General features: G+C 36.4%; 1 protein-coding gene across 1 annotated transcript; it reads right to left on the bottom strand.

Annotated features, from left to right (window-relative positions):
* Positions 1 to 3,929: 3,929 nt before the first annotated feature.
* Positions 3,930 to 10,171, bottom strand: LOC21401916 (cytochrome P450 71A1). The gene is made up of 2 exons (XM_024169813.1): positions 9,226 to 10,171; positions 3,930 to 4,801 (listed from the first exon to the last, which is right to left on the bottom strand). The coding sequence occupies exons 1-2, from the start codon at positions 10,123 to 10,125 to the stop codon at positions 4,190 to 4,192; spliced, it is 1,512 nt and encodes a 503-aa protein (XP_024025581.1). The 5' UTR covers positions 10,126 to 10,171; the 3' UTR covers positions 3,930 to 4,189.
* Between the last annotated feature and the right edge of the window lie 2,098 nt (positions 10,172 to 12,269).

Here is a 12,269-nt window from a genome sequence, read left to right as displayed (position 1 = left end):
TCCTAGCCATCCTGCCATACCGTTTTCCAACCCCCAGTGTTTGCGGGTTTAGATTTTGTGAGTTAATATCTTTGTATTTTATAAATTGATTTTGGTATTTTGGTTGTGGTTTGTGGTTTTGTTTTGGATTTTGAATTTAGTTTGTGAATTGTAAATTAGAATTCAAATTGAAATTTATGGTAATTAGATTGAAATTTGTATGAAATTTGTTTGATGATGATTACGTGATAATGATTAAAAAATAGGCGACCTATGAAAAAATTAAGAAGTTAAAAATAATGAATTATATATATGATGATTAAAAAATTTGGATGGAAATTTTAATTAGTACCATATTATTAATTAAAAAAATTAAAAATAAATATTATAAAATAGTTAATAGAATGTTAAAGACATATTACAATATAACTTGTGTTAATTTCCATAAAATTTGATAAAACTTCATAACAGGTAATCATGTATGGCTCAATCGCTACTTGTGCTGGCTCTTTAGGGGGAGCACCGCCTCCACCCGATCCTTATAGGTTGCCATCACACTGTGAGTCTGGTATGTTAAAACATAATTATAAATTTATTAAATTAATTACATCAGTATTATATGATCACTATATATATTCATTCTACATCACCCGATGCTGCACCTCAACGACGCCGTAAGTATACTCATAATGTTTAATTATATTTTTTATTTAAATCGCATTATGTATTTAATTATTTTTCTTATAATATTTGTAGAATTAGATGGAGGGAGAAAGAGAAACGCAGATCGAGACGCAGTCTTCTACGACACGTAGAAGAATACTTACAATGACAAATGTGATGCTAGTGATGCTGCTAATTTAGGAGATTAAATTTTTATTAATGTAACAATTTTTATTTCCGTACATTTATACTATAATTACATTTTTATTTTATTTTATTAATTACTTTTTATAATAATAATTTTATTTATATTATTTATTATTTATTAATTATATTTAATATTGGGTTTAAATATATAGTAATATACAACATGAATTATTAAAATGAGAATAAATAAATAAAATATTAAAATATTATTTGCGACGATAAATGTGGTCGCAAAAAATATAAGCCACGTTAGCTATTTCTGCATCTTTTGTGACGTCTTAATTCATAGAATGTCGTCGCAAATAATTAATGTCATGTCATCTTAACGATATAACCGATGAAATAATTACAGCGACTCATTTGCGACGATTGTCGTCGCAAAAATTATTTTTGCGGTGAATCAATTGTAGCGATAGGTTCGCCACAACAAGTGGTCCCAAAAAATGTATTTGAGATGACTTTGCGTTTTTTACAACGACTTTTTGTGGTCGTTAATAGCCTTGTTTCTTGTAGTGGTAAGAGAAAATTAAGAGTATGCAATAAATAAGTGAAAAGTAAAAATGATAAATGAGACACATAAAAAAAAAAAATTGGTTGGAAGTTACATAAGAGACAAAGTATATATAAAAGACAAACATGCAAGAAAGTAACAATTGAAAAATAAAAAGGGCAAAAATAGAAAAAAAAAAAAAAATTCCATGACACATGCTTACTTTAAGAGGCTTATATTATATAGTAGATGGTAGATATATTTTTCTGCTAGATGTCTGGGAGATTGAAGGGCGAGTAATGATATTTAACGCGACATCAGATTAGGTTTCCGTTCCAAAGTATGCAGCTTAGGTTTTTTTTTTTTTTTTATTTTTTATTTTTTATTTTTAATTTATTGTTAACTGATATGTTGGCCATTTGGGGTGATTATGTATGCTTTTTTCTTTCTAGATCGTTCCAACTGGTTTTTGTCCAAAAAGAAGTTTTGAATGAAGCATATTGTGTAGACGTTGAAATATTGACAAAGAATGATACTTTGGTTCTTATATAGAAATTCCTTCCCAGCTGATTTTTAGATTTATTTCTGGTTGTTTCTTGCTTTTTGCTTACATCTCTATTAGCCTATTTACGGATCGTTGGTAAACTTTGTATTCTTAACACAATATACAAGCGGAGAGCTTATGGTACGTAGTGCCAATTTCCAATAAAGAGATGTACAATTAGAGAAATTAACATAACATCCCAACTAGATTATTAACTAAATTTCTATTTTCTGATAAGCCCTCCACTCGATATTACTAAAAAGTAGGGCTGTAAGAAATCACCCCGAACCCGACGAACCCGGCCGAGCCGAGCCGACCCTACCCGAAAATCACGGGTTTCTAATTTTTTATTTAATTTTCGGTTTGAATTATACCTAACCCGCACTGCGCGGGTAGGGGCGCGGGGTGGGGTTACATGAACCCGAGGTAACCCTACCCGGCCGAACATGTTCAAAGTAGGTAAAACAATGTTCAACACTTCAAATTCTTACTTTCATAAGTTTATGGACTTTATGCTTTTAAACTATTAACTTATTTATGTTTTGGATTCACGGTTTGTGTAAAAAATGCTTGTATGCCATAGTTGTTGAATTAGGACATTCTTGATTTATATTGGAAGTGTTTGATTTCAAAGTGAGTGTTTTAATTGTTCACGTTGCATTTAGACCCCCTATTGAAAGAAAAACATGTTCTGTTTGATAATGATTTCTTATGTAACAAGCACAGATTAATTGACTAAAAAGTGATCATGTGGTCCTTGAGATCACTCTTGCTTTATGCATATTGTGATATGAGTTATTAGTCTTTATATTTTATTATGCCGCAATTTTGTTGTGTAATTATTTACTACAATAGTATTTGCATATATCATTTATTGCTCATTTACTACAATAGTATTTTATCATTTATTTGCATATAAGAGCCTCTTAGAGTAAAATTGATGAAGTCATAGATTAAAATTGGTTTTCACCAACCCGAGTAACCCGACCCTACCCGAGGTCACCCGAAAGGTTGCGGGTTTGTAGACTTAAGAGAGTGTCGCGGCCCAAAATTTTCTCAACCCGCACTGGTCGGGTAGGCTCAATTTTTCGGCTCAACCCTACCCTACCCGGCCGATTTACACCTCGGGCCGAGGTCACCCGAAAGGTTGCGGGTTTGTAGACTTAAGAGAGTGTCGCGGCCTAAAATTTTCTCAACCCGCACTAGTCGGGTAGGCTCAATTTTTCGGCTCAACCCTACCCTACCCGGGAGTAACCGGACCCTACCCGAGGTCACCCGAAAGGTTGCGGGTTTGTAGACTTAAGAGAGTGTCGCGGCCTAAAATTTTCTCAACCCGCACTAGTCGGGTAGGCTCAATTTTTCGGCTCAACCCTACCCTACCCGGCCGATTTACACCCCTACTAAAAAGCAATGAAATAAAATATAAATGTCATGAACGTCTCAACAACTCGGAAAGGACCCAAAAAATATAAAGAAACAGCATCCAAAAACAGAGCAAAGAAAAATAAAAAAATAAAAAAAAACAGAGAAATTTCCAATGAAGAAAGATTCGAGATCTACCCTTTTAAAGTAAGGGGCCACAGAAAAAACCTTGTCGCGATAAAACCTCTCGATTACCAAAAAAGAGCCTGATCGGCAGAGAAATATTGATGGAATTAAAGGGAATTTGAATCTGAAATTGTACCACTTGGAAACAACAAAGAAAAATATTGCAACATGTGAGGAAATCAGAGCAATTCCCCACTTTACGATTCCAGAACGATCAAGGAAACCGACACTCTAATCGAGCGAACAAGAATACACCAGAGAAATTGAGGCTGTCTCTTCAACTGAGAACAACCAAGAAAGTCAAAAGTTTTATTACCAGATTCACAGCGATACAAGAGCCAAGAACTGAAAGCAAAACCCAGATCTTCATGAATTCTCTCACATACCCTTTTGCTCTCTCAATTCTCTCACTCTCTTCTTTCTCTGACTAGCCTCCTATATATCTCTCTCTAAAACCAGAAAAACAATCTGAGAGAAAAAAAAAAAAGAAAAAATTACTTACCCGCAATCCTTATTTGGTATTTATTATACAAGTTGTACAACTAATTACCCACTAAGTAAACAAAACAGAAAAAATACACAGTAAATCTAAATTTGCCACGTCAGAGAGGAATACATCAGTCGCAACTCTCTACACAACCATTCCAGAATTTAATTATTGCCATAAAAACGACTTGATAGGATACATATTTTATCACGAGTATGGAGATATACATAGTACACAAGTTTTTAATGGACAGTAGTATTCTTCAGTTAGTTCAAGGAAAACGTGGTTTAGCAAGGACATCCAAGCCATATTTTCTGTGCATGGTGATGCCAAAAACTTCCGTCATATCCAAATCCTTGGTCGTAACACCAGGAAGAAGCTCCCAATCAAAGCTATGGAGAAGCTGAGCCAAGGCAAGCTCAACAGCTGCCGTACCAAACGTAATAGCCGGGCACATTCTTCGACCGGCCCCGAAAGGAATCAGCTCAAAATCTTGCCCTTTGAAATCGATAAGGCTATTGAGAAATCTTTCCGGTTTAAAGGTTTCTGGCTCTTCCCAGATTTCGGGGTCTCGCCCTATTGCCCATGCATTGACAAAGAGCCTTGTCTTGATTGGAATGTCGTAACCATCAATGACAACATGTTCTAGGGATTCTCTTGGGAGTAAAACTGGAGCTGGTGGATGTAACCTGAATGTCTCTTTGATGACTGCTTTCATGTAGTTGAGTTGAGGTAAATCACTCTCTAAAACAACTTCTCTCTCTCCCACTACACTTCTAACTTCAGCTTGTGCTTTTTCCAAAACTTTAGGGTTCAAAATGAGCTCCGTCATTCCCCAGTCAAGGACTATGAAGGTTGTGTCTGTTCCTGCAGCAAACATGTCCTGCCAAGAGGCCACAGGAATATTATTGAGAATTTTTTATATACTATATTCTGGATGATCACATAATCTCATGAAAATCAAATGGCTCATAAACATTTTTTTTATATACTATATACTGTGAGGATGGAGAAATGATATCTAAGGGAATAGAGAATCCTAATTTGATTGGGATCCACTAATCTCTTGAAGATCATCTGGACGATTTGAATAAGATCATTCTTGATCTTGAAAATATTGAAATTAAGATAGAGGATGAAGATCAGGCTCTGTTGCTCCTCAGATCTCTCCCAAGCAAATTTGAGAATTTGTCAGATACGTTGATCTACGCAGGGATTCTCTTTCGCTGGAAGAGGTTCAAGCAGCCCTGTTTTCGAAAGAATTGAAGAAAAAATCAGAAGGAAAGGAGGAGGCTACAACAGAGGGATTGAATGTTCAGGGACGTTCGGAGAAGAGGGATTTCAAGAACAGAAAGAATTTTTGATCTAAGTCCAAAACGGGGAAAAGAAAATGTTTTGTTTGTCACAAAGAAGGCCATTTCAAAAGAGACTGCCCAGAGAGGAAGAAGCACGCAAGCGCTAAGGCTAAAGATGATGGTGATGCAGATGTGGTGTCAGATGGGTATGAAAGTGCTGATCTTTTGTGTGTTACTGATCAAACGACACACTCAGAATGGATCTTGGATTCATGGTGCTCATTCCACATGTGTCCTCATCAGGACTGGTTTCTTTCTCACAAGAAGAGTAACGGAGGGCAGGTGCTACTGGGAAATAATAAGGCTTGTCAAGTCTTAGGAATTGGCTCCATCAAATTGAAGCTTGCAGATGGGGTTGAGAGACTTCTGCAAGGTGTTAGACATATACCAGAACTTAAGAGAAATTTGATTTCTCTTGGTATGCTTGATGCACAGGGTTACTGCTATAAGGCTGAAGGAGGCTTGCTAAGAGTCTCTAAAGGCTCATTGGTTGTATTGAAAGGAAAACTACAAAACAGGTTGTATGTGCTTCTGGGAAGAACTGTGGCTAGCACTGCTGCAACAATTTCAGAAACAGGAATTACAACAGCTCAGTTATGGCACATGAGGATGGCGCACATTAGTGAAGGAGGACTCAGGGAACTCAGCAGGCAAGGTTTGCTTAGAAAGGACAAGATTACAAGCTTGGAGTTCTGTGAACACTGCATCTATGGCAAGGCTAGGAGATTGAAGTTTGCCATGGCAGAACACCACACTAAAGGGACACTGGATTACATCCACAGTGATCTTTGGGGGGCTTCACGAGTGCCATCTCATAGTAGGGCTAGGTATTTTCTATCCCTCATAGACGATTATTCAAGGAAAGTCTGGATTTACATATTAAAAAATAAGAGTGATGCTTTCAGTAGGTTTAAGGAGTGGAAGACCCTTGTAGAAAACCAAACTGGTAGAAAGATTAAAAGATTAAGAACAAACAATGGCTTAGAGTTTTATGGTGATGAATTTAATCAATATTGTAAAGAAGTGGGGATTGCTAGACATCACACAGTGAGGAAAACTCCGCAGCAGAATGGATTGGCTGAGAGGATGAATAGAATACTCATGGAAAGGGCGGTGGTCACTGCAGCGTATGTTGTTAATAGAAGTCCTTCAAAAGCTATAGAGTTGAAGACTCCTAAGGAAAAATGGTCTGGACATCCCCCAAGCCTGGAAAATTTGAGAGTATTTGGCTGTGTGGCTTATGCTCACATCAATCAAGGGAAATTGAAACCAAGAGCACTCAAGTGCATGTTTCTTGGCTATCCAGATGGTGTGAAGGGTTATAGGCTCTGGTGTGTAGAGAAAGGAGAGCCAAAAACGTTCAACAGCAGAGATGTAGTGTTCAGGGAAGCAGAAATGTACAACAATGAAGCAGTGGAAAGGAATAATCCGGGGCATGATAAGCCAGGAGAGAAGTTTCAGTTCGAGGTGGAGCCATCAGAAACTGCTCACAAATCAACAATTGAAGATGTTGAAGAACAGGTGGAGGCTGGAGCTGGAACAAGATAATGGCACTAGAGACTATCTCCTTACAAGAGACAGACAAAGAAGGCAGATTAGAGCGCCAAAGAGGTTTGGATATGCTGAAATGATCTCCTTTGCACTCATTACAGCCGAAGAGATGAGTGGAGAGGAGCCAAAGTCTTATTTTGAAGCAATTAACAGTGAACAAGCTCATAACTGGATAGAAGCTATGGGGGTGGAATTAAGTTCACTATACAAGAATAAGACTTGGAAGCTGGTTGACAAACCGAAGAGGCAGAAGATAGTTGGCAGCAAATGGGTATTCAAGGTAAAGGAAGGAATCTCAGGTGTTGAAAGACCAAGATACAAGGCAAGGCTTGTAGCTAAAGGCTTCACACAGCGTGAGGGAATTGATTACAATGAGGTATTTTCACCTGTAGTAAAGCATAGTTCAATTCGAATGCTATTATCTTTGGTTGCATAAGAGGATATGGAACTGGAGCAGCTGGATGTTAAAACAGCATTCCTCCATGGTGAACTGGAGGAAAGCATTTATATGTCACAACCACAAGGATTTATTAAAGGGGGTGATGAGGATAAAGTCTGTCTATTGCAAAAGTCCTTATATGGACTTAAACAATCACCTCGGCAGTGGTATAAAAGATTTGATTCTTTTATGGTGACAAACGGTTTTTACAGGTGTGAATATGACAATTTTGTCTACAGCAAAGTGGTTGATGGGGACACTGTCATTCACTTGTTACTCTATGTAGATGACATGTTGGTGGCATCCAAAAACAAGACTGAGATAGAGCAGATGAAGCAGTTGCTAAAGAGTGAATTTGAAATGAAGGATTTGGGTCCTACTAGCAAGATATTGGGTATGCAGATTATCAGAGACAGGAAAGCAGGAACACTTTTCATCTCTCAAAGAGATTATGTAAAGAAGGTGTTAAAAAGGTTCCAGATAGAGCATACAAAGCCAGTTCTCACACCACTGGCACAACATTTCAAGCTTTCGATGAGTGATTCACCAACAACTGATGAAGGGGCAGCTTCTATGGCAAACGTACCCTATGCAAGTGCAGTGGGTAGTCTTATGTATGCCATGATCTGCACACGTCCAGATTTGGCTTATGCTGTGAGTGTAGTCAGCAGATACATGGGAAAACCAGGGAAAATGCACTGGGAAGCTGTAAAGTGGATGCTTAGATATCTCAGGGGAACAACTGAAGTAGGATTGATGTATAAACGACATGAGGAGAGTGTTGACAAAGTGACTGGATTTGTGGATTCCGATTATGCAGGTTGTTTGGATACAACGAGATCTTTGACTGGATATGTGTTCTCATTTTGTGGTAATACTGTGAGTTGGAAGGCAAATCTCCAACATGTAGTCTCACTCTCTACCACTGAAGCTGAATTTATTGCTGTCACAGAGGCAATAAAGGAATCAATCTGGATGAGAGGAATGGCAACAAAGTTGGGTGCACAGAGAACAATTACAACAGTGTTCTGTGATAGTTAGAGTGGGATTCATTTGGCAAAGAATCAGGTGTACCATGAGCGAACGAAGCATATAGATGTGAGGCTCTACTTTGTACGGGAGATAATCTCAAAGGGAGAAGTCAAGTTGGAGAAGGTTGCAACTGAGGAAAATCTAGCTGACATGATCACAAAGTCACTGGCCAGTCAGAAGTTCAAACATTGCCTAAAACTACTTCAGGTGATGGAAAAGTAAAAGTCAAGCCAAGGTGGAGAATTGTTGAAGACGTGTGTGGCTACTAGACTCAGCACTTAAGACAAAGGACCAAGACACGTGGTCAAATTGGTTACAGCAATTTGGCATAGGCTAACAGAGTCGGTTTTGGGGTTATCCAAAGGGTATTCAGTTAGGGATTTAATTGTACATAAGGGATTAGATCTTCTTTGTGACTTTACTCGGTTCTAGAGAGAGAAAGAGTCTTTAGAGAGGGAGTCTTGGCTCTGTGAGAAGAGAAGAGATTTGTACAAACGATTGTATTCTTGATTGTTAATAAAGTGTTGAGGTTCTTTCCAGAAAATATTCTTCTTCTTCTTGGTGTGTCTAGATCGTTTCCGTGAGTGTTTTTCTTTTCTTGTCTTAACTGGATTTGCAGAGGTTGTTTTGCTAACAGAAAGTAACATTTTACAGTAAGATTTGAAAAAATAAAGTATTATTAGTAGTTTATGTTTGTATAAAATACTATCTATTATGTATACGTTTTTATTTTGATTTGATTTTAACAGGGCACAACGGTTAAAAACATGCAATGTCAGTATGAGACCAAAATAACTGTACTGTAGAAAATTATGATAAAATCTTGGTTATGTTGTTTACATATCTGAATTCTTGATAAAATTTAGGAAGGAAAAGAAAAAAAAAAGAAAAAAAGAAAGGAGACAAAAAAGTTATATTTAGTATAATTACCAGGATAAGAGCCTTGACATTATCCAATGTGAGAGGCATCTCCCCAGATCCATTCCTTTGAATATCAAGCAAAACATCCACAAGATCCTTTTTAGTCTCCTCTTTTTCTCTCTTGGGATTGAGATGTACGGCCACAATCTGATCAAAAATTTCATCGAACCGCTTAAAGGTGTGCACAAGTCTTGATTTCATACCCGTCAAACTGAGCACAAACTCCATAGAAGGGAAGAAATCTCCAACGCTGAGTCCTCCTAGCAACTCCTGAAACTCCTGAAGCAGCTTTTGGAAGCCCTTCTGATCAAAGTCTCCTCCTTCCGAAAAGTCCATCCTGAAAGACACCCTGCAAACGACATCATTTGCGTAAAGCCCTAGCATCTTGCTCATGTTAACCGTTCGGGGATAAGGCTCCGCGAGGCGACGAACAAGACGGGCAACTTCTTCTTCTCTAACAAAGCTGAAAGATTGGACCCTCATGGCACTGAGTAGCTCAAGTATGCATATTTTCCGAATGTACCTCCAATAAGCTCCATAAGGTGAGAAACCCATGTCAGTGCAATTGTAGAAGAGGTACTTGGCCGCGATGAGTTTGGGACGGCTTGCGAAAGCGAGATCATGGGTTTTCAGTGCTTCTTTCGCTAGTCTAGCAGACGAAATTATCACTGTTGGGATTTGACCTAATTCCATGTAAAATATTGGACCATACTTTTGTGCCAAGTGATGGAAAGAGATGTGAGGGTTGTTTCCGAGCTGGTGAAGGTTTCCAATGATGGGAAGTTTTGGAGGGCTTGGTGGGAGATTGAATTCTGGTTTTGTTGGTTTCTTCTTGAAGATAAAGAACTTAAGCAAAACTAGAAGAAAAATGGTGGGAACCAGTGGCCAATAATTATCAAGGAGAGCCATGGAAGTTTTTCTCCAAAGAAAGTGGAAAATGTGTCTTCCTTATAATTTGTCCATCCTCACATTCATTTATATATATATATATATATATATATATATATATGATTCTGCGCTTTTATATACATACATACATACATCCATACACATTTTCCACATGAAAGAAAAATTTACTTTAAAATTTCTTTATTTTGATGTTTAATTTAACATTAAAAAATACACTCTAACCCAGTTCCAAATCTTTATCATATCTAGTTAATTGAGTAAAACATTACATTTTGTTTTTGTTGTAATGATCCAGAGTTTCTTAATTAATTAACTTTTTTCAATTAATAAGGAGATGTTTGGTTTATGGATTAGAATCATGTTATTAGAATCATTTTTAATTTACGTGTATTTTTTGTGAGATAAAATACTGTAGCGAACTATGAACCATGATTCAAATTATGGTTTGAATCCTCCAACCAAACGTAGCTTAAATTTTTTTAATTAGTTTTTAGTTTCCATGGTAGTTTCGTGCTTGACTTTTTTTTAAAAAAAAAATCATTATTTTTAAGTCCACGGAAACTTTTGTCTGTGATGTAGATCTAGGCCTCGTTCACTTCGCGGATTCGAGTTTTCAATTCGAGCTGAGATGTGACATTTTTTGAGAGCTTTTCACTGTAGCAAAAAAAGTTAGATGTGACATTTTCTGAGAGCTTTTTACTGTAAAAACCTAAAACTAAAAACTCGAATCGGTGAAATGAACGAGGCTCTAGACTAATATATAATATAAAATGCATAAGAAATATTCAAGTATTGTGGCTAAATCGATCAAGATTCATGTAATCCGCTTTGTGTGCGTCCCATGTGGACATGCGTACGATATTTTTGTAGTCAAACTTGGCCGCTATCAACGATGACGTGGCGCCATGTGCGCATGAGTAAGATATCCCATGTGGAACACGATGAAATTATTCTTAAAAAAATGTTGTTGAAAAAATCTAGGCGCTCTTTTTATAGAAACGATCACGACACCATCTAAATTACGAGTGGCGACAGCTCAATAAATAAATGCGTGGCTACGCCCATTGGTAAACGACATGGGCTGTCCATTTCGTATTTTTATATTCTATTTATATTTGACTGTTACCATGTCATTGACACCGGGACTACATATAAAGAACTTAAGTAAATTTTTCTTTCATGTGGAAGTTTTTCTCAAAAGAAAGTGGAAAATGTGTCTTCCTTATGTGTATGGATGTATGTATGTATATAAAAGCGCTAAGAATAGATGATATAGACATATAGTGGTATAATTCTAACTAAAAAAATAGGAACCTTTTTTTTTTTATATACTTGGTGTGATTCTGTGCGTTCACGTTGTTTCATTGAACTTAAGATAGTAGTTTAGAAAAAAATGTATAGGACAAAAACAGCTCGATAAAGAAATACAAATCGAAAGCAACTTATTACTTTTAAATATTGTTTGTGTATTTGACACTTCTTCTAGTTCAAACTTTCAGTTTTTTTTTTTTTTTTTTTTTTTTTAGAACAATGCCGGATTTCAAACTATTCGCTAAATTGACTTGTCACTTCAACTTTTAATTTGATAAATTATTTTTAATATCAATAAAATATTGCAAAATATTAGGACGGTTAAATAATTTGGATGAAAATATTGTGGGCAATCAGGTAGCTCGTTTGAAGGGCAAAGACTATAATTTTGATTCGGGTTATCATAGTGAAGCACGTTACACATGCAGTATGTTGTTCCATTAAAATTTAGCCGTGGTTGTCAAGCTGCGGCTTTTTTGCAAGAGCTTCTTAAAAGTTGGTTTTGATTTCTTGGCTCCAAAAGTTGTGTAATATTTAGATGATCTATCGTAAGTATTTCAGCTTTTTAGAATTGCTTTTAGTTAAAGCTATAAAATATGGTTTCTAAATAAAACATTTTTAAAGTAATTTTAAAATTTGTACCAGAGTTTTATTAGAACATTGTAAATTTCATTTCAACACTTTTATTATTTATTAGAAAATTTAAAAATTGTTTTGACCCATTAAGCTCTTTTATTCCAAATACTTATGAAAAAGTCAAAGTTTTTATCACTCTTTATCTACTGATTAAAAGTAAAAGTAAAAACTCTCCCAAACAAATGTATATTATATAC

Source organism: Morus notabilis, unplaced genomic scaffold (assembly GCF_000414095.1).
Source record: "Morus notabilis unplaced genomic scaffold, ASM41409v2 Scaffold333, whole genome shotgun sequence".
NCBI classification, from domain to species: Eukaryota; Viridiplantae; Streptophyta; class Magnoliopsida; order Rosales; family Moraceae; genus Morus; species Morus notabilis.
The sequence above is the reverse complement of the archived record's forward strand: the minus strand, read 5'-3'. Positions and strand labels throughout refer to the sequence as shown.